Raw genomic sequence first — 23753 nt, 5'->3', positions numbered from 1 at the left:
AGCACAGAGCTCCAACCGCCTGAGCCACTGGGCCGACCCTATGGGTTTTCTTTATCACTGAGTTAGAAACTGATTTCCCTGAGATATTTCAACAAGATGGGACTCATTTTAGAGTTCTTAATCTTCGTCATTAAATGTTGGATGGTTTGTCCTTGTACTGAATAGTTTAATTATCTTCCCACTAATAATTGCTGTATTAGGCAATGAGACTTGAACGCATAATAGAATCCAGATATCTTAATGAGAATGTTCTCATTTTTAACGTTAACTCCTAATTTACTAGCAGCTGATGGAACTATCAGCAAATTGTTGACGGTGATTGTTTAGAATGATTTGACAGTAAGTTTTGAGTATTGCCATTGAGGGATATAGAATTAAAAAATAGTTTAAAAGACTGGAGTAGAAATGGTTGATATGAGTAGGTGTACTTGCAAAATAAATGGGTTCCCTAATTAGATAGCTGCATGTGTCTGCTTTGTGGCTGAGGGTTGCCTGAGTTGATTATCAGCAGGCCTTTTAAATAAAAGGAAACTTACACTAGGGGACCTTTATGCTGAGTTGGCTGGAATAGTAGGAGTTGCTGGGTCCCCATTAGATGAGAGCTTTGTAACCAGTCTCTTAAAAACATCCTGTGGTTGAATCTAGTGCTGGTGTCTGGAGGGATTATTTTAAGCTCCTAATATGGGACAAAATCTTTGCTCCTTGTTTTATTTTATTTTAATTTTTTTCTCTCAACATTTTTTCAGTTTCTGAAGTGCAAATCAAAACACATTTTTGTTACATAACATGTCATTCTTTTCAATACAGGATGACTTAATATAGGTACTTTAAAACTTCCTTTTTAAAAACACATTTTATAGAAAAATAGCTCATTAATAAGATACATGGGTACATGGGCTGTAATTTTTCATTATTTTAGTGTTTATGAATGACAAACTAGGATAGCAGGCCCTCCAACTGAAAATATGGTCCCCTAAATTATATAAGTATTCCTTCTTTAAGAAAAAAATAAATGTTCTGTTGAAAACACAAGTATTTGGTATAGGCCTCTGAGTGAGCTTGAAAAATGAATTAGAATGTGTTTCAGCTGTAAAGAAGGAAAATTCTGGAATCCACCTGAAACCATTTGGCAGAGCTGGCCTGCTGTTGTTGGGTTGTTCTGCCTCAGGGGGGTCAGGGTGCCTGGGCGAGTGCTCAAGACTCACAACAGCCAGAGTCACCTACTCAAAATTAACCAAAATCAATGTGGAATAGTACACAACGGTAGTGGTACAATCTCTACAGTTATTCAATGCCTGGAAAGCAGACTGGAAGCTTAGAACACATGCCTCAGCAGGAACAATATTCAAAATGTTTACAAGACTTTGAAGGCGAAAGAAACTTGATCATTCATAGATGATGTCTTGTGCATAAGTGCATTGTTTCCAGGACACTAGGGACAACCACAAAACATACAAAGTAAGAATAAATCCAAGCTGCTTAACCTTCCCCCATTCTTGTGAGTGTTGAGCCCAGATCACCTCTGGCCACTTGCGGGGGTGTCTGTCTTCTTCATTCTCAGTTTGTCAATACTTGCTCCTTGGGACACCAGGCTAAGTGTAGCGGCGTGTTGGCGCTCAGCGTCTGGGAGGTTTGCGGCTGCTCTATGGTACAGGATCGGAATCACCTTCACGTGGCCCTGGGCTGCTGCCCGGTGCATTGCTGTAGCCTCGTAGTGGTCCTAAGCGTCTGGGTTAGCCCCGCCTTCCAGGAACACGACAGCGATCTAGTGCCTGCTTTGGAAGCTGCATAATGTAGGGGAGAACAGCCATTATTATGACTGGAGCACCTCTTCCCAGAAGGGCATTTAGTCTCATCCCGGCCAGCAGAAGCGGCAACATGAAGAGGACACCAGCCTGCATCATCTTTATCATTCCCTGGCACTCAAGTTGCAGCAAGAATTCAGCATTTTTTGTCCGGCTGAGCACGCCCAGGGCCGTGCAGACAGTGCTGTCCTGGTCGGTGCTGGGAGCCAGGGATTTGTCGGCCAGGATCCTTTCCTTCGTCTCCTCCAGCTTCCCGCTGTAGGCAGATTGCAGACCGTTAGGTTCGACTCACACCCCTCCATTCTCTTTCCCCCCTTGCTACTTGTTTTAAAATGCTATTTTATTTCATCTCTAGTGAGGAAGGAATTGCTTCCTCTATTTTTACAGAACAGAAAACTGAGGTCTGGAGAGATTGGGTAACTATTTTAATCCAAGACTGTTGCACTAAACCAAGTAAATGTTTGCTGCATTAAAGAACGATGGACAGTGAATACGTTGAGTCTTGGATGTCCATTTACCTAGATGGGAGAAGGAATGAGACATGAATTATGGGCGCTCTTTCCCTAATCTGTCTGTTTTGGCAGTGATCAGATTGCTCAGACCTTTGCGCAATTCTTGTGTCCTCAAACTTAGTGCTTTATGTGATACTTGTTCTATTCTCACATTAAACTTGCCTATCTGCTTGTTCCTCTGAATAGTTCTCTTCAAGTATTGTACCATCCACTCACATCTGTGTTTATTTTGTGTCCTTTCATTGAGACCCTAATTTGGGTGAAAATTCTCCAAACTGCATTTCTTTCTAGCGTACTCTGTTTTTATCACCTAGAACCAGCCCCAGCTGAGACTCTTTTTGATAGATAAAGGTTTCCCCCACTATTCGAAAGTAGAGCTTCCTTTGACACCTTCCATAACCTGAAATGACGTGAACTGAAGAAGCAGTTGCCATTAATTTCTGCTCGGGTGCAAGCTGCCTCTGTAACAGCTCGCTGCAAAACACGCTGGATGCTATTTTCGCTTTTTGCCTTTTTTCCTAAAAGTGAAAATTCTCTTTGGATTTCTTTCGATTAACAAAAACAAGTACTAACTAAGTCTTTAATAAAAGTGAAGGGACGTGAAAAGAACTTTTGAAAAGCCGGGGACACCTGCACATAACAACCACTTTTAACATTTTCTGTCTTTCAGTTGACAAAAGTATTATTATTTATAAATAATGAACTTAAAATGTATAACCATACACATAAAATGGGGAGGATGTATGTCTGCAGGATTTCAGGGGAGCGTGGAAACAAAGCTGTTTGAAAATAGCAGCCGTTGAGTTTTATCATGTTATTCTTGAGTGACATGTTTATAACTCATGTAAAATACGGATTCCATTTTGAGTTGGGTCCTTGGCTAAGCTGAACAGTAGGTAAAGACAAAATTTAGTTCTAGTTCGAGTGAGTCATTGAGTAATGCCTTATAGTGACAATGGGGTTCTGACAACACACCCCCTTTCTGGGATGTGGAGGCCTAGGGAGAAGCGTGTTCTGTTGGAACCATAGTGTTCCCTGCCAGAGGGCGGCAGTCAAGACTAACCTGTCATTTAGAAGTGGTGGTCTTCACTACGCCTCTCTCCTTGTGGTTGGCTTTTTAAAAAAATAAAATTTTATTGAGTATTTGCATAGGTAATACAGGTATGAGGTACAAAATTAAAAGATGCAAAACCGTGTGTACAATGAAAAGATTTTTCCTCCGTTGCTAGCCTTCCATTTTCCCCTCACTGGAGACAACCATTTTTATTGCTTTTTTTTTTTCCTGTGTGTGTGTGTTTTGACACTGGCTTCCAAAGGATTCTCTTACCTGTTGTACTTTGTTTTTCATTTTTATTTATTTTTAAGTTTTTATTGGGGAACAGTATGTTTCTCCAGGGCCCATCAGCTCCAGGTTTTTGTCCTTCAATCTAGTTGTGGAGGGCGCAGCTCAGCTCCAAGTCCAGTCGCCGTTTTCAATCTTTAGTTGCAGGGGGTGCAGCCCACCATCCCATGCGGGAATTGAACTGGCAACCCTGTCGTTCAGAGCTCACACGCTAACGTCGTTCAGAGCTCAACTGAGCCATCAGGCCGGCCTACCTATTGTACTTTAGAATGGCAGGAAACTGAATGACTCATGTTCAGATATTTTTTCTTTCTTTCTTGAAGCTCGTTGGCATTTCTTCCTCTCACCTTTCCAGTGGTAAGTGTTGAAATTTGCTTTTTTCACTTTATCATGGCACTTTCCTGTTTTTTTCTTTTTCTCTTTTTGGTCTTTCAGTTTTTAAGAAATGGCTTTGGTATCTCTTTCAAAGAGTTGTGATGATTACAAGCTAATTTTTGTGAAAGTGCCTGGCACATAATAGTTGATCAATAAATATTTCCTTTTATCCCTTCTCTCTCTCCTACTAGTAGTGTGTATAAAATAAAAAAGACAAAAAAAAATTGTGAACCAGGCAATGCAGTGGATTCCAAAATTAAGAGTAAGCTTGGATAAGTTGCAGTGTTTCTTGCTGAATCCATTCATTTGAATACAAATAAGTTATTTTCTAGTGGATGGGGGGAGGGGGGGTTGTCACTGTGTGAGGGATATAAATGATAAATGTCTAACTATTACATTGTTTTGTGCACCTGAAACGAATAAAAAAAGTTATAAAAAATAAGTTATTTTCATTCTTTGAATTTACTTTGCTCAGATACACACACGCACACACAATATTTTTTTTTAAAGGAGGGCACAGCTCACAGTGGCCCACAGGGGATTGAACCGGAAACCTTATTGTTAAGAACACCATGCTGTAACCAACTGAGCTAATTAGCCACCCCTGCTCAGATATTAAAAAAAAATTCCTCAAGGCTACTCTTGGTTTTTTCCCTCATATAACTTCATCAGGTTGGCTATGTAAACCCCAAACACGTTTTTGAAGATATCTTTGCAAAATGTTCCTCATCACTGTGGCGGATATGTGCCTAGTGTCCAGATTTTGGGCTTCCCACCTGTGTTGTTCTTACGGTGTGTCCTCCAAGGACACTTCGTGTCCTCGTGCTTAAGGCATAGGTGTATTGGCTTTCTGTTAAGTGTGTTACAACTAACCCTAGTATTTCAATCCTAATCTAAGACCGATTTCCTTCCACTTAGAGTTAATATGTATGAACTTCTAGTGAAGTTGTCTTTGCTTCAGAAGAAAAATGCTATAACACAGAGGTGTTGTAGGATTTTAGTGAATGGCTTTTGAAGACGAAAAGAATTTTATAATGTTATGTCATTAGAATGTTTATCATCGGCCTGGAAAACTATCTGGCGTATAAAACAAAACTTCCAGACTTATCCATTCTTTTTGATATTATAAACGGGCTTCTCAACATTACATGTTTGCCCAAAAGATCTGATAATTAAAGGTAAATTTAAAGTAGACAATTTCCCATTCATTCTCTGACCCGAGTGCAAGGCTGTCCTTCTTTCTGAGGAGTGACCTTTCTTTTACAAAAGTGAGCCGCAACTCTTTGTGACGTTTTTCTATGTTTATATTTTCATTCTGGGAGTTTTTCAAATGCTGACTTTCTCAGAAACCCCGTGGCTCTCATCGGTCCTCCTTGCCTTCCTGTAGCCACAGGTCATCAGACCGCTTGTCCAGTTGTCCCCATTCCATGCTGTCACATTCTCACATTGAGAAGTGAGTTGGTACATTACCCTTAACTAAGCCACACACTTTGTTCAGAGTTCACTCGTTATCCCATTAATATGCTTTTTTTGTTCCAGAATCCAATCCAGGGTACCACATTTCATTTAATTGTCCTGCCTCCCCATCTCCTGTGTATGCCAGTTTTTCAGTCTTTCTTTGATTTTCATGATCTTGAGAGTTTTGAGGAGTCTAGTCAGATATTTTGTAGAATATCCCGCAATTTATTGGACCTTTTTCTTACGATTAGACTGGGCTTACGGGTTTGGGAAGAACCCCTCACATCTTATCACACTGGAGTGGGGGTGTACATGCTATCATGACTTGTTGCTGGTGATGTGAACCTTGATTACACGGCCAAGGTAAAGTTTCCAGGTTTCTGTACTGTAAGGATACCCCACCCCCTTTCCTGCTGTATTCTTTGGAATCAAGTTACTAAATTCAGCTCATACTCAGGTGTGAGGAACTAAGCGCCACCTCCTGGAGGAAGGGAGTATTTACACCAATTATTCGAAATTATGTAGGCAAGCGGCTTTTTCTATGAAATATCTTTGCCCATTTTCCGGTTGGCTCATTAGGCTTTTTATTTGATTTTAAAAAGAAGCACTTTACATAGGCTCTCCATAAGTATTTGGATAAATTACTGAACTTAGCTATTTTCATATGAATAAGTAGGCTTGTTTTGTTGATAGAAAGTTATGAGATCTCTACTATCAAAACAAATATATCTAGACCATATCAGCATTTATAAGTATCTGGGTACATGAATCATTAGGCCCAAAGTCTTTCATTTTTATATTGGCTATTCTGGTGGCAGATAACGTATTAACAGCAACAGCAAAAAAATTCACCTTGTTTTACCAACAAAAAAAATTCACCTTGGTTTACCAACAAAAAAACTCACCTTGTTTTATCAGGAAATTCCTGTGTGAAGTGCCACAGAATACCAGGACGAGGAATCATACTTATTTCTTAAACAAGGAAGGTCTGGGCTGAATGTAATCACGTGTGGTCAAGAGAAGTCTGAGCTGGAATTGGGATGGGAGGCTGCACTAAAGAGTTAGCCTCGGCACTGTGTCACCTTGGGCAAGACACTGCATGTCTCTAGATTAAATTCAGCAACCTCCATCTATGAAGTTCTTTTTAGCTGTAATATTCTGAGTCAGTTTCTGAGTTTGCATGGATTTTGGAGAAGTTCTTACACGGTACTGTGAAGTAGCACTGTGTGTGGACAGTACAGGGAGATAGATGTTTCTTGCTGCTGTTTATGGAATAGATTTGAATTTGGAGGCGAGGAGAGGAGGCCGGAAGTTTGATAAGGATGCTGTTGCCACCTGAACAAGCCACGTAGGGCCTAGATCAATAATGTTTGGGAATGTAGGAGAAGAAAACCATAGCGAAGAAGTATGAAGTTATGTTCAGTTATTTTAGTTTTTTGTTTGTTTGCTATTTTTTTGCTTATCTTACTCCAAACATTGGCATTCGTAATAAGAACAATCGATTATTTGGTGAGTAGAGTGCTCATGGTGTGTGCCAAGGCATTAAGTAAGTACTTTACGTATATTATCTCATTTAATTCTTTCACTGTGAGGTAGAGACTCTTTAAACCACCTTTTCCAGATGAGAAAGTAAAGGCTTCTTTCTAAGGAACTTTTCCAGTGTCTTAAACGTTGTAGGTGGCAGACCTGGAATTCTAACTTATGATAGTTTGAGTTTAGAGCCCATCTATTTAACTAGCTCATCTTAATAGGTTTTTTGTGGATGTGAACCAAAGTTTTGAGGTGTGATCAAACAGTATGGTAAATGTTTAAATTTAAAAAATTTATTACAGTAAAAGACACATTGCCATTAATCCCTCTCAAAATACCCTTACTTCCAACACACTTATCCCATCATTCTTGCCACCTTCTGAAGCAGTTCTGGAAGTCCTCATTCATGAGTATCTTTAGTTGCGCTGTTGTGTTTGCCTTGATGTCCTGAATCCATTCAAGATGTTTACCTTTCATAGTCGTTTTGACTTTGGTGAAGAGCCAGAAGTCGCAAGGTGCCAGATCTGGTGAATAAAGTGAATGAGGACGCACCATAATGTTTTTATTTGACAGAAATTGCCAACCAGAGTGATGTGTGACACAGAGCCTTTCCATTGTGATCAAACAATACGGTGAATGCTGTTGCCAGAAAGGCAGGGATCTTCAATATGGGCAGTGAGGCATCGAACCTTTGTAACAGTGTGTGGCAAGTTTCAACTTGTTCAATGCAGTCAGTCGGGTGTGAGCTACGGTTGAGAGAAGGTGTATTTTAAGTGTGCCGTGAATCATCCTCCATCATGATAATGCTCCGTGTCACACATCAACAAAGAGATAGGAAACATAAGAATGGAGATAGAAAATATAAAAAAGAACCAGAGATATGAAGGATACAAAAACTGAAATGAAGAATAGAGGGAATCAATAGTAGATTAGGTGAAGCAGAGGATTGAATCAGTGATTTAGAAGATAAGGTAGCAGAAAACACCCAATCAGAACAGCAAAAAGAAAAAAGAATCCAAAAACGTGAGGATAGTTTAAGGGGCCTCTGGGACAACATCAAGCATACCAACATTCACATTTTGGGGTACTGGAAGGAGAAGAGGGAGGGCAAGAAATTGAAAACATATTTAAAGAAATAAAAAAACTTCCCTAATCTGACAAAGGAAGTAGACATACAAGCCCAGGAAGTGCAGAGTCCCAAACAAGATGAACCCAAACAGGCCCACACCAACACACATCATAATTAAAATGCCAAAGGTTAAAGAGCAAGAGAGATTCTTAAAAGCAGCAAGACAAAAGCAGTTAGTTACCTACAGGGAAGCTCCCATAAGACTATCAGCTGATTTCTCAAATCAGAAGGGATTGACACAAAATATTCAATGTGATGAAAAGCAAGGACCTATAACCAAGATTACTCCACCCAGCACAGTTATTGCTTAGAATCCAAAGACAGATAAAGAACTTCCCAGACAAGAAAAAGCTATAATTGAAAACTAAAAAATTATTTTATAAAAATGAAAAGAAAAATAAAGAAGATGGCAGCATTAGGTTTTCTGCCATTATTAGTGTCATTACCAGATTAGTATGCTTATGTGAGATTGTATGGTAATTTTCATTCATATTAAGGATAGGCGTTTCCTTAATATGGTATGACAAGTATAAATTACAATCATAAATTGGTTCAGGTTTGTTTTTAAGAGAAAACAATTGGTAAAATTGTATATTGTGATATTGCTAAGCTCTTCAGGGCTATAATGTGGTTTTATTTTTGGATAGGTGTTGCTCTTTGAATTAGAGTAGTCATAGTTGTAGCTTCAGACTGCATGTACAATGTAAGATTATTGCTCACAGGAATGGAATGGTACTCTAGAAAAGTCTATTATTAAATTGTGTTCATATCATTACATGTCAAAAAGAGAGGCATTCCCTAATTCCTGTTTTAATTTACAATGGCAAGTTTTTTTTGTTAATTTGGTTCTATGCTGTCTGAAACTTAGCTTATTTGTTTTAAGTCTTTAACCTTTGAGGGCAAAGAGCTTTTACATTGCTCTTGGGTCTGATTAGGTTGATGTCATTTTAGTCAGAAATTATGTCTGCTGTACACTTGTCTTACTTCGAGCAGTGCTTTGTTTAGATTGCATGGGACCAGGAACGTGCAAACATTTTCAAAGGGATAAAGTGCTGTAAAAGAGATTGTGGAGGTAGGAATCTAATAAAATCCTCACAAATCTGAATTAGTTATGGAAAAGTCAGTAATAATTATGGAGGTTTTTAAAAATCTCACCCACAGTGCTGTTTTTTATTCCACTGAAAGCATGAATGTTTATTTCTTCTTCTTTCATTAAACTATGTCAGTGGTTTTATACTCAGCATTCCCTAACCTTGTAAGACTTCAGAGGCAAGAAAATTCAGAAAAATGTAGTCAACATCATAACCATCCATGAAGTGTTAAGCTTTGGGAAAAGCACAGCGGAGAGAACCTCGAAGCGCAGTAGGTGCTCTCGTTAGAGGTGAGCACAGGAGACGTGCACTTGCAGGTGAGACGGGTAAGAACCGGCCACGTCAGGGTTTTAGTACAGTGTATGTAGTTATGTTTACGGAAACGTAATTCTAATGGACATGCATGGTTATTTTGGATGGTTCTGGAATGAACCTCCAGGGCCTCAGTGGGCTGTTGAGGCCAGGACGTTGTGGACGTCACTCATTGGTAGGCACGTAACACGCACACTGTCTCCCCACGGTCATGGCGTGTACTTCCTTCCCCAGCTTCTGTTCGTGTGCGCGGTTTCTGCTGGAGCGCTGTACCAAACTTTGCAAGTCTCTTGTTGTTGGACGTTTGAGTTGTTCCCAGTATCTTGCTGTTTCTGGTAGCACTTGATAAACAATTTTGTAGGTGAGTTTTTTTATAGCTCTGTGATTATTTCGTTTTAGGGTAAGTTGCTAGAGGCTGTGGTAAACATTGCCAAACTGCCCTTCTGAAAGCCTGCACTAATTTACAGTACACCACTGTCAACCTTTTGGGTGGCCATTTTTTCTGTACCCCTTTGTAACATCCTGTTCTGCCAAACTTTTAGAAAGAATTCCATGTTCTCTTTTTTCCAACTCAGCTCTGTATTAGGAAACTCTGATAACATGGGTATGATTTTAAAGATACGTCCTCAGCTAGCGATTCAGTAATTGAAGTTTTCACCAGGCTGTGGAGAAGTGGTGGTGATTTCGGGACTGTTGTTACAGGGTAAACTGGGCCTGTGTTTTCTTACGGTGGTGGTGCGTCCCCATTAGCAGACTGTGGCTGCGGGGCTTTTTTCTCTCCGAGCACTCGTGGTGAAATACCAATACAGGCAGACCTCGTTTTATTGAGCTTTGCTTTATTGTGCTTTGCACACACTACACTTTTGACACATTGAAGGTAAGACCGTCCATCAGCAAAAAGGTTTAGATAACTGTTAGAATTTTTTTATCAATGAAGTGTTTTTCATTAAGATGTGTACATTGTTTTAGACATATGGCTATTGCACACTTAATACTCTATGGTATAGTTTAAACATAATTTTTATATCTACTGGGAAGTCAAAATGGTGTGAGTCAGTTTCTTGAGAGAATCGCTTTATTGCAGTGGTCTGGAACCAAACCCACAGCATTTCCAGGGTGTGTGTGTGGTCGTCCCCATTCAGATTAGTGCTTTTGTGGCATTATTGGGAGAGCAGTGTTAAGGAAAACGGGGATCCAAAGCATAAAATGTTCCACTATGAAATGATTTGGTCTCTGAAGTATTTTGTCCCTCTTTTTTTTTTGGTTTAACGATATGTGCTGATATTACATTGGTGTTAAATGATGAGTTTGTTAAATTGATAACACGGAAGGAAAGTGTGTTTTCTCTAGAGAAGACTAATTCAGAGTTCGAGACATTTGTAGGTTACGGAGAATGAGAGAATAAGATGTTAATAGTTAGAGACTGGGCACACAAGTCCAGTTTCTAGTGTAGACAGTTACTTTAGCAGCATTTGATGAGAATTGGACTTCCTTCTTGGGGAATCAGGAAAGGGACATAGGTCAGGCATTGACTGGGCGTAGGTTACTGGACAGTGATGTAACCAGTTCTGTGCTCAGTGTTGTCCACTTGGAATATTGAGACTCACAGTATGTTTGAAACGGCCTCCCTGTAGGAATGGACCGTGCCTGCAGAGGGCGGAGCGCTAGTGTGAAAAGGGGAGGGAGGGCTGCGTTCCAGAGGCCGGACTGCGAGAGGTGCTGCTGGTTTTCACACCTGGCAGCAGCCTGGATAGCTGCTGTGAAAGAAAGGGAACAGAAGAGTGGACTACTCCCTTTCTAAAACTTTCCATTAATTGGCCACCTAACTTGTTACTTCGTGCATATTAATTTACTCAGCTTTTATGAAGCACCTATCATGTGCCAGACAGCGAAGATACAGGGTCTCAAGAACCTTAGTCTAGCTAGCAGGGGAGACAGAAGAGAATAATTGCTATTATTTATTGTTAATAAGTGTGTACCAGGTACTTAATATGTACCCTTTCTAATCCTCACAGAAACGTGGGCACAAGGTGGCATTTTCCTTCCCCATTTTTCAACAGAGGTTGGTGAAGCTAAGTTCATAACACTCAGTGACAGAGTGGCTAAGGTGGGATTCAGACCCAGCAGGGGTTGAGTCTCAGAGAAGAGCCCAGATCCTGGCCAGTTTATGCTCTAGCACGAGTCACTTAAACCCTCTTTTCAAACAAAGTAGAACAGTTCTTATAGGGTTGTTTCGTGTTTTATAATTAGGTCTTACTAAAAATAATTAGTAATAATTATTAGGGACCCCCCCATCCATGGATTCACTTTTCACAGTTTCAGTTACCCATGGTCAACTGTGGTGCAAACATATTAAATGGAAAATTCCAGAAATAATTCATAAGTTTTAAATTGTGTGCCATTCTGAGTAGCGTGATAAAATCTCGCTCTGATCTGCTCTGTCCCTCCAGGACGAGAATCATCCCTCTGTCCAGCGTCTTCACACTGCATATGCTCCCCTCTCGTTAGTCACTTAGTAACCATCTCAGTGGTCAGATTGGTTATCAGAGAAAAAGAAAGAAGCACACACACAGACACTACACATTCACGTGACTTTTATTACAGTATATTATTATACCGTGTTTCCCCGAAAATAAGACCTAGCCAGACAGTCAGCTCTAATGTGTCTTTTGGAGCAAAAATTAATATTAGACCCGGTCTTATTTTACTATAAGACCGGGTCTAATATAATATATAATACCAGGTATAATGTAATGTAATATAATTAAAATAATATAATATAGTATACTATCATATCGGGTATAATATAATATAATACTGGGTCTTATATTAATTTTTGCTCCAAAAGATGCATTAGAGCTGATTGTCTGGCTAGGTCTTATTTTTGGGGTAACACGGTAATTGTTCTATTTTATTATTAGTTATTACTGTTAATCTCTTACTGTGCCTAATTTATAAATTAACTTTTATCCTAGGTCTATATGTATAGCATAAAACATAGTGTATAGAGGGGTTTGGTTCTATCCGCAGTTTCAAGCATCCGTGGGGGTCTTGGAATGTGTACCCCATGGATAAGGGGGCACGACAGTACTACCAGTGATAACTGAGTCTTACTTGCAAAGCCATTGCTCTTGCCACAACAGCAGGTGCTTTTATGCAAACCGTTACTGATGAGAGTCGAGGCTGGCCCGAGGATGGGCCTCAGTGTTACGGGACGTTGAGGACAGGTGGCCTGCTGACCTGGCCGAGGAGCGGGAGAGCCGACTTCCCAAGGGTCGTGGTCCTGGGGTTATCGTGACGTGAGGAGGAGTTAGCTGGTGGGGAAAGATGCTGGGGACGACAACACTGCAGTGAGGGACGTGGCAAGGGGAAAAGACGTGGGAAAGTAAAGGGCACAGCAATGGAATCACCATGGGGAGGACGCAGGAGTTGTGAGAAGGGTCATAAGGTTAGAAAGATCGGCTGGCAGGTTGTGGGGGGCCTGGGAATGCCGTGGGTTTTATGCCGGAGACAATGGGGGAGCTGTGGAGGGTTTTTTCCCAAAGTAAACTTCTTATTTTTAGAATGGTTTTAAATTTACAGAAGTTACAAATGTAGTACAGAGAATTTCCACATACTGTACCACACCCCGTTTCCCCTCTTATTAATGTCTTACATTAGTTATAATTAATGAACCAATATTGATTCATTAGTATTACTGGAAGCCATAGTAATTTATTCAGATTCCCTTCGTTTTTACTTAACGTCCTTTTTCTGTTCCAGGATCCCATCCAAGACACCACATTGCATTTAGTTGCCATGTCTCCTTAGGCTCCTCTTGGCTGTGACAGTTTAAGACTTTCCTCGTTTTTGATGACTTCAGCAGTTTGGAGGAGTACTAGTCAGGATTTTTGTAAAATGTTCTTCCACTGGGACTTGTCTGGTGTTTTTTCAATGGTTAGGGTGAGAGTTTGGGGAGGAAGACGAGCGAGGTGAGGCGCCTACCGAGGGCATATACTGTCAGCACGACCTCCCCACTGTGGGTGGGGACGGGCACCACGTGGCTGAGGTTGTATTTGTCAGCAGTCTCCACCCCACGCGTAGCCCTTCTACACTGTCCTCTTTTGCAGGAAGTCACTCTGCACAGTCCACTATGGAGCGGGAGGCAGGGCCGACCTCTGGAAGGGTATTAAGCATCGGAATGGTTTGATCTGAACTGTAATAGGGCTGTGCGCTGGGGCTTGGTTAGCCTGGGACCCGTTAGACAAGGTGAGACAAGATGAAGGTCTGCACTGAAGGCCGCGAGGAAAGCTGCCGGGGGCTCAGTGGGTGGGGGTTTGGGCCGGTGGGCGATGGAGGAGGAGGAGGAGACCAAGATGACGTGCAGGGATCTGGCGGGGTGTAATGAGGGCACGGCCTGTCAAGATGACTAACCACGGCTATGCTGCTTTCATCAGCTGGCAGAGGCGGGGTTTGTCAGGTTTCTCATTGAATTTAGGAGAACTTGCATGGAGTTCGAGTTTGTACGGGCCTTATAACATTCCTATGTTTATTGTAGATTTTAATAGCAAAGAGCTGGTAATTGAAAAACTGCGCACTTATTCCAGCATAAACTTGTAGCATTTTAAAAAGGAAGAGCCTAGAGGAGAGGGAGCCAGACAAAGAAGTGTATACTTTGATTGTAGGAAGATACAAGTAAACACCAAAATTGCTTCTGATTTCTTTGTTTAATGGAGGACAAATGGTTGTCATTTGAAAATTCTTAAGCCTTTTTAAGTGTTAAAATACTTAATGGGATAATATCCTGAGGAGGAAACATGTATTTATGTATACTCTGGCTTTTGATCTGTTTTTAGACTTCTGATAATTGATGGTGTCTCTGAAAAGTGGGCAGTGTACATACAGTTAACAACGGGCCCTGGAATCTACTGCTCAGGTCTGACCCTCAGTTCTATTGCTCTTAGGTGTGATGTGGGACAAGTTACTTTCTCTCTCTGTGCCTTAATTTTCTCATCTGTTAAACGGGGATAGTGACAGTAGCGACCTCATAGAGTTGTTAGGGAGACTGAATGAGCTAATGCATGGAAAAGTACACAGTGCCTGGTACGTAGTAAATGTGTGTTAGTTATAACAGCAGTAGTAATATTATGCTAGTGCTCTTTAGGTTGATCTCCATTTCTTTCTGAATGCCCAAAATCAGAAGCCCAAAATTTTGGAGTCACAGAATGATTGTTTTCCACAAAATTTTTATCACAAAATGATAACATAAGGTTAAATTTATGGATGCTTAGCTTCTCGGGATAGAGTGACAGTATGGGTAGACAGTGGGTACATTTAAGAATAAGAATTTATCAGTTTCTAAAACTTTATCCCTTTATTCCTTTCTTGATTAGTACCGGTGAGTAGTCTATCCTACTCTATATTTGGAATTCTATGTGTCTTTTTTGTTTTTGATTTTGTTTTCAAACTTTAAGTTTTTTATTGGGGAATATTGTGTGTTTCTCCAGGACCCATCAGCTCCAAGTCGTTGTCCTTCAGTCTGGTTGTGGAGGGCGCAGCTCAGCTCTAAGTCCAGTGGCTGTTTTCAATCTTAGTTGCAGGGGGCGCAGCCCACCATCCCATGTGGGAATTGAACCGGCAACCTTGTTGTTGAGAGCTTGCGCTCTTAACCAACTGAGCCATCCGGCTGCCCCTCCAGAAGCTCAGCGGCAGTCCGTTGTCTTCAATCTAGTTGTGGACGGTGCAGCTCACTGGTCCATGTGGGAATCGAACCGGCAACCCCGCTGTTCAGAGCTTGCGCTCTAACTAACTGAGCCATCCGGCCGCCCCTCCATGTGGATTTTTTTAATGGAGGTATCAGTATGACAGTGACAGTCATATGGAGATAGAATTGAACTTTTCAAGCAAACAGCCATCTTATTTATGGGAGCTGGTTTAAGATAGTCTGATACTATGGAGATATGGTTATTAAGGTGGATATAATGACCAGAGCGCTCTGTATATAGACGGTTATAGCTTTTAAACTTCACTTTCTTATCAGGAACTTGAGCAGGAAGATAGCATTTGATTCATAGCTCATTATGCTATTACTGCTGTTTTCATACTTGTTCATTAAGCTTCTGGTAAGATGAAAACATTTAAGAGTTAGGATCGTGGAAAACAAGACATGTGTTGCTAAAACCTGTAATTGTGAGCATATCTGAACATGGCAAGGTTATCCTGTATGACTATGGCCAGAAAAGCATCGTTGGAGGGAAATGGCACACCGTTTCAGTTCTGGGTGCTCTTTCTCCCTGTCCTTCTCTCTGTGTTGATCCATTTGGCCAGCCTCTTGCTTATCTTCCCTTATTGTTCTGCCTCAAGTCATCCAGGGCATAGTGTGGACCCTGAGTGGTAGACCAAGCCCCTCCCCCTCCCCCCTGCAGACTTAAAACAAAGAGAGCTTTTCAGGGTGTGGGGGAGATGTTCTGAGAGCAGGGGAACCGAGATGGATGGTTCCCATGCCGTGGAGGGGCTGATAGTAACCGTTCTTTCCTTTCCAGTCACGTTGTTGGTTTTCAGTGCCATGTACAGCCATCGAGGCACCTGACCTTGACCAGTGCACACAGCGGCCTGGTTTACCTTGCTTAGGGGGCTGCAGTGTGTTTGTATACCACTCATTTCACCTTTCTGTGCTTGTCTCTTCACATATAACCTGGGGATGGTGCTATTTGTCTCAGTTTGTGTGTGTGTGAGGAATAGATGGGTTAATACATATGAAGAGTTTGGGCTGTGCCTTTTTAAACGTTGCTCCTAGTACGACCACCACTCTAAGAGAAAAGAGTAGAATGCATATATAACCTCGTACAACAACAATCCTTTTGCTTAAATTCTCAAATTTTGGCATAATGTTTATAATATGTAATCTTTAATTTCAAATAGATCTGGAATTGTATCCACTTTTTTGATTCCTAAAATTATTTGTACCTTCTCTTATTTTTCTTTATCAAATTCTGCAAAGGTTAGTCTATTAGGTTTTTCAAGAGACCAACTTTAGCTTTGTTATTAATCAGTGTTCCGTTTGGTTAATTAATTTCTGCTCTTTTTGTGTACCTTCCTCCTTTTCTTGGATTTATTCTGTTGTTCTTCCCATGTTCTTAAGTTGGATGCTTAGCAGAGTAATTTTTAGCCACTATAATTTATTATAAGCATTTACAGCTAAAATTTTTTGGTAAGCGTAACCTCTTCCATTGTTTCTCATAAGTTTGTAGTCTTTCAATTTTACGTAATTTTAACTTTTTTGTCAGGATTTCTTCCTTGACGCAGGATAATTGAAGAATATTTTATCATTTCTGAATGTATGGAGTTTATGATTTAGCTTTTAATTTTATTGTGGTTAGATGGTGTAATGTACCAAAGGTGCCAAAAAAATGTATACAAGTGGACACTTTGGTCAGTGTTGCTCAAGCAGTAGTTGCCATAATCAGAAGTGTCTGGACACTGATGGTAAACACTTTGAGCACCTCTTATAATTGCAGAAGGAAACGTGACTTGTATTCATCTTTTGTTAGCGGTATGTATTGAGTATTACAATTTTAGTACAGTTTTCCTTTCTTAAAATGTGTACACATTTTGTTGGCACCCTCTGTATATGCTTCCTATTCTTTGGAATGTGTTTAGAAGTGCTTTGTACATGGTCAGTTTTTGTAAATACTTTGTAAGTTTGAGAAGAATGTTCATACTTTTATTGATACAGCCTTCAAAAAAGTATGTCCAGTAAATAAAACTTGTTTGTGTTTAGATCTTTTAATTTTTGTTTGGCCTGTTAACAGATGTATTAATCTCGGTATGATGTTGTTTTTGTCAACATCCCATTTTTCCATCAATTTTTGCCATATTTATTTTGAGACTTCTTTGTTACGACCGTATAAAATTATAATTGTCTTGTCATTTTCCTTTCTTTTATTCTACTCTTAAGTTTTTTTGTTGTGGTTTTGTTCGTTAAAGAGTCTTTCGTTATTCTGCCTTCTACTGGTTTGGAAGTTTATATATACTTTTTAGTAGCTATTCTTGAAATTTTGCTATACACACCTAATTTAACATCTACAGTTAATCTTTAAACTTTAGAACAGTTTAGTTATGATCTACTATCCGAGTTACATGTTATTGTCCAGAGTTTTAGTTCTGTTCTTTTTCAAAACTCCTTCAATTGGACATATTTTTATTTTTTACAGGCAGCATTTACAAAATCTTGTTTACCTGCGATTTCTTTTTTGCATATCAACCTTCCTTTCAGGATTTATTTTGTCCCTGAGCATATTCTTTAGAGTAGGTAAAATCACCCAAAGTTTTTGTTACTGTGAAAACATTTTCATTTTGCCCGTGTTTCTTGACCCAGGATAATTGAAGAATATTTTGTCATTTCTGAATGTATAGAGATTTATGATTTAGCTTTTAATTGCATTGTGGTTAGGCAGTGTGATGTACCGTTTGGTAGGATACATTCTAAGATTTCCTCTCAGCACTGTAAAGATATTATTCCACTATCTCTGGCTTCTATTGCTACTGGGAATTTTACTGTCAGTCTGTCATTTATTTGTAGGTGATTTGTCTCTTTCTCCCAGGCTTTTAAAATTTACACTAACCTTTACAGTAAAGGTCTTTTTTGAAGATATAATTGACATGTAATAAAATGCACAGATCTTAAGTGTTGACTGAGGTTTGACAGTTCTTTATATACCTATGCAGCTGCCACCTCAAGGTAAAGAACATCTCTGTCCCCTCAGATAGTTCTCTCGTACCCCTTTCCAGTTAGCACCCCTTCTCTCCCATTCACACCATCCACATGATAGTTTTTATTGTACTTGGATTTCATGTTAATAGAATCATGTACTATGTACTCTTTAGTATCTGGGATTTTTTCCCCTCTTTTTTTGTTTTTGAGATTAATCCATGTTGTTGTTTGTATCAGCAGTTTGTTCCTTTTTATTTCTGTGTAGCATTCCTTTGTTAAATATGCCTCTTATTTGTTACTTCACTCTCCTGTTGGTGGACCCTTGGATTGTTTCTAGTTTTTAGCTCTTATGAATAAGGCCGCTGTTAACATTATTTTTGTGGATAAACGTTTAATTTTTCTTGCGTAAATAAAATATAAGGGGTTGAAATGCTGGGTAACAAGATAGTTTTAAGCCCAACTTTATAAGAAATTATCTCAGACTGTTATTAAGACATCTCTTTTGGTCGCTGCCATTCTTCAGTTTTACCGTAATGGACCTGCGTGTGGTTTCCTTTTTAGTCATTTGCTCAGTGAACATACTTCCTGTGTCTGTGGATTTATGTATTTCATCATATCCATAAAGTTATTAGGTTTTATGGCATCAAATATTGCCTCCTCAAATCTGTATTCTTTTTCTGGGACCCTGATTAGACATGTTGATCTTACTTTTTTCGTCCTCCATAATTCTTAACCTATCTTTTATATTTTTTATATTAACTGCGTTGTGAATAATGTTTTAGACTTACAGCTCTTCAACTAAGCTAACCTGCTGCTTAATTTATCCATTGAGTTTTTTGTTTGGACAATTATAGGTTTCTATTTTTAAAGTACTGGCTGGTTCTTTTTCAAACCTCTCTGGTAATTTTTGATGCTGTTTTGTTGCTTACTCATTTTTGTGATTCCAACTTCAATTTTCTTAAACATTTCATGCGTATTTATACTTCTGTATTTGTTAATTACAACATCTAAAGTCTGGTATCTACAAACTCACTGACAGTGTTTTGTTGGAGTACTTGCCGTCTTTTGAATGTGAGCCCATGTTGGTTGATCTTTCTGTGGCAATCTGAGAGCCTAATCCTGCAGGAAAGTTAGCTCTTTTTTTCCTTCTGTTTGGCCAAGGAGAGCACAAAGAAGATAGTCTTGCTTTATAGTTACAGGTTTTTAAAGTTGTTTGTTTGTTGCCCAAGTGTTTTTGGGCCCTATGTCTGTGATAACGGGCCTCACTATTTAGTGCCTCACTAAATTTTGTGAGTGTAAGATCTAATTTACTAAAACTGTGTCTGATTTTGCTTTCTTTACTGCCATCATAATGGATGTCCCTGTCAGAACTCAGAGTTCTTAAATTCTGAAGATATATTTAGTTTACCTTTTGTAAGTAATTTGTACAGTATTCCTGTTTTCAGGAAAAGAGCAACATAAGAGATAAAATTATTATGAAATGATTCTTCAAGTTTTAAATGAATTTACTTAGTATTTTTCTTTAAAAGAAAAATAAGTACTATTTGAATGTATTCTTAGGATAAAAATCCAAACAATAAGGAAATATGTGGTGCAAAATTACAACTTCCATTTTTCTTCCCAGCCCAGTTCACCACTTCTTTCCTAGGAATTGTCCACTGTTTAAATTTACAGGGTGGTTTGTCTTATCTATAGTTTGATATGTTTGCTTTTTAATTCATTTATTCATAAAGAAATACATCGGCTAAAAACAATTAAACCGAGTATTCTCACTTGCTTTTTATAACAGCTTTATTGAGATATAATTCACAAAACATACAATTCACTTGTTTAAAATGTACAATTCAATGGATTTTAGTATATTCACAGATTTGTGCACCCATCACTACAGTCAATTTCAGGCCATTCTCATCACCCCATAAAGAAACGCTATACCCATTAGCAGTCGCTCCCCGTTTCTCCCAAGCTCTCCACACCCTCTGGCAACCACTAATCTACTTTCTGTGTCTATAGAGTTGCCTATTCTGGACATTTCATATAAATGGAATAATACAGTATGTTTTTGTGTGTGTGTCTGACTGGCTGCTTTCACTTAGCATAATGTTTTCAGGTTTCAGTCATACTGAGCGTTGATTAGTACTAAGTTCCTTTTTATGGCAGTAAAATATTCCATCATATGGATCTACTACATATACTATATATTCATCAGCTGGTGGACATGTGGCTTGTTTCCTCCACCTTTTGGCTGTTATGAATAATGCTGCTGCAAACATTTGTGTACAAGTTTTTATGTGGGCATAGGTTTTCATTTCTCAGGGCTGCATACCCAGAAATGAAATTGCTGGGGTATATGGTAATTCTACATTTAACCTTTTGAAGAACTGCTAGACTGTTTTTCCAAAGTGGCCACACCATTTTACATTCTCCTTCTAATCAAATAATCCAATAGACAAGTGGGCAAAGTATCTGAATAGATATTTCTCCAGGGAACATATAAAAATGGCCAATAAGCATATCAAATATGCTCAACATCCTTAGTCATCGGAGAAATGCAAATCAAAACCACAGCGAGACACCACTTCACACCCACTGGCTAGAATCAAAAAGTCAGATAATAACAAATGTTGGAAAAGATGTGGAGAAATTGGAATCCTCGTATACTGCCAGTGGGAACATAAAAATGTAAGTGTAAATTGTTGCTTTAGTCCCAAACAGTTGGCAGACACAATATATGTTACAGAATGAGGAATAATTAATTCCAGGTTTCAGGGCAGAAAAAAAGATACACTTGAAGAGTGTTTCCCGGAGCGTGGGACAAGATTAGATTATTTCTTTTTCTTCGTCTTTATTCTTTTTAAAAAAGTGTTTTTAAATTCTACACATAAATACTACAGAAAAATAGTATTTGCCTACCTACCACCCAGATTTGCATTAAGCAGGGGAGCATTACAGATAACAGCCAAAGCATGACAGCCCGTTCTTAGAGTGGCTGTTACTGATTTTTCCCCCCTTTCTTCCGCCTCCTCCTACTCTGTTTCAAGCCGTTGTTTCTCAGTCTAGTTGTGTAGGACACAGCCCCCTGTGCCCATGCTGGTGTTATGAGCCTTGCCCCCCGCCCCCCTCAGGCAGTCGGTCACCAGTCGGCAGCCGGCTGCTCCTGGCAGCACTCAGCAGCCCACGGCAGCTTAAATTGGCTGCCGGCCACTCACAGCAGCCTGAGGCAGCTCACACCACCCTCCCGCTGCTCATGGCAACCCAGCCCAGCTCCAGGGAGAGCTGTTGTTCACAATCTTAGCTGTAGAGGGCGCAGCTCACTGGCCCATGTGGGAATTGAATCAGCGACCTCGGTGTTACGAGCACGGCGCTCCAACCACCTGAGCCACTGGGCCAGCCGAATCTTTGGATTCTTGTTGAGTCACTGAAAAGTTACTCTGGAGGAGAAGGGTAAGCGTATTCAAAGCACACTTAAAGGATTCATATTTTAAAAGAATCTTTGAGGAATGTGCCACATGTGACTTCCTGTTTGGATGTCCCATGTCTGAAACCAGGGCATCATAGTAAATATTGCTTAAACCCTTGGGCACTGGAGCCATTCTGTCTGAGTTCAGTCCTGACTGCCTCCTTCTAGCTGAATGACCTGTTTAGTTTATTCATCTAACAAACAGGAATAATAATTGTACTTAATCTCATACGTACCTGTTTGTTAAATAAGTAATAGTAAAGTAGGAAAAGACTTAGAAGTAGAAATGTTTCTGCAGACTTCAGAGCCTCCTCTACCTCCACCCTCACCCTGTGATGGTAAGTGTGCAGGTTCCACTGGGGCAGATTTCAGTAAAGGAAAGGTGATGTCGTCATGTTCTGAGGTTTAAAAGACCAGAGTGGTATTGTTAATCATTACTTCTTCTGTTGGTTAAATTATAATAAGAATTTTTTTTTTTTTTATGTCTACCAAGCCAAATTAGCAAGACGCAGTCAAGAACGAGACAATCTGGGCATGCTGGTCTGGTCACCTAATCAGAATCTGTCAGAAGCAAAACGTAAGTTTTAGAGCACCTTTATTTTCCACCTTCTTATTAAATGCATAGCTTTAAATAAGCTTTTAGCCAAAAGTCTCTATATGTTACCTTTATCTTACATTTTTTAAGTAAATAATTTCAAGAGTTTGAAAGTATGTATTTCTTTACTGTGGCCTGTCATAATGATTTAAAGATTGTAACCTATGGTTTCATAATCTATTTTTTCAAAATGCTGTACAAGCTAATACTGAAGTAACTAGGAAGAAGGGCTCAGAGTGGGAAAAAAAATTGTGATGCAGTGTATAACTTCCTCAGCTGGGAATCTATAGATTTATAAAGATGAAGAATTGAACAGCTTTCTGATTCTAAGGATTACAGCGGGCAGATACGTGTTCTTGGAACGGCATTCTAATACAAGACCTTCAGCCTAACTAAAAGTAAACTTTGGAATCGGCTCTTTCATGTGTTTCAAATTTTATTAGGATGAATATTCTGAGCTACCTTGGATTTTTTTTGGGGTGGTGGTAGGGGTCCTATAGCTATTACTAATATTAATTGTATTTTCAGTTTGCTTTTTCAGCTTTTTTGTTCCCTCTGCTCAAATGATACCATGAAAGAATAACTTTTTATCTGATAAATTAATATAGTCTTTGCCATTTTCAGAGATTTTATTTTCTTCATAACTTGAAAGAGAGAAGAAAAACTAAATCCCCTTTTTGAGAATTTTTCAGTCGGGTCTATGAGTGGAATTAATGGGAATTTGTGCACTTGGAAATCACATGGCAGAGGTTTTTGGTATATGTGGTGTTTTTCTGGAGAAAAGGACGTCAGATCGTCAGTGAGGTCTTTGACAAGAAAAGCAAGTTCACAATTAATGCTCTAAAATGCGGCAGGGCTCAGACAAAGCCATCAGTGGAAAATGTTCCTCAGGAAACTGTTCAATGGTGAGTGAAGGCTGGAACTCTGAGGCTTTGATCAGGATTTCCCAAATGGTGATTTGCAGGTTTAAAGTAGGTGTTAACAGGTTTCCACTGTCAAATACGTGTGAGAAATGGAGTATATTAAATATCCTCATCTTGTATATCCAACATCCGAATTAGCATTTTAAGATGCAGAGGGCTCATACAGTAAAGAAACATGTTTAATTTGGGCCAATCAGGATCTCTTTTTGGGTGCAGTGCCCTCCATGGAACAAGGGAAATACAGCTCCTCTGAGCAGTGCTAAATCCAACAAGATAAAGCTGTCTCAGTATGATCTGACTTGAAGAGTGCCTTACCTCTGCCTGCACCAGGCAGCATGCTGCTTGACGAGTTATGGTGCAGAACAGGACAGCAGCAGCAGGAAGTGTGTCGGCGTTTCTGATGCCTTGACCGCGCTGGGAGGACCTCAAGTCGTTCCTGGTCCCCGCTTTGAGCACTTGAGTGACTTACAAAAGCAGTCTGTTCCCTTTTTGAACATGTTGTTCTTTCTAATAGAGAGCTGAAAAGCTG

The 23753-nt window shown here is 39.6% G+C and overlaps 1 protein-coding gene and 1 pseudogene across 1 annotated transcript in view; one reads left to right on the top strand and one right to left on the bottom strand.

Annotated features, from left to right (window-relative positions):
- Positions 1-23753, top strand: part of RCOR1 (REST corepressor 1) — a 118741-nt gene that overhangs the window by 53204 nt on the left and 41784 nt on the right. The window contains exon 3 of the mRNA XM_033107782.1: positions 22200-22283. Coding sequence (XP_032963673.1) covers positions 22200-22283 — 84 coding nt within the window. The remainder of the gene's footprint in view (positions 1-22199; positions 22284-23753) is intronic.
- On the bottom strand, positions 1480-2107 carry LOC117023287 (26S proteasome non-ATPase regulatory subunit 10-like; annotated as a pseudogene).

Source organism: Rhinolophus ferrumequinum, chromosome 6 (genome assembly GCF_004115265.2).
Source record: "Rhinolophus ferrumequinum isolate MPI-CBG mRhiFer1 chromosome 6, mRhiFer1_v1.p, whole genome shotgun sequence".
NCBI lineage: Eukaryota > Metazoa > Chordata > Mammalia > Chiroptera > Rhinolophidae > Rhinolophus > Rhinolophus ferrumequinum.
Note: the sequence above shows the minus strand (reverse complement) of the source record. Positions and strands in the feature narration are given on the sequence as shown.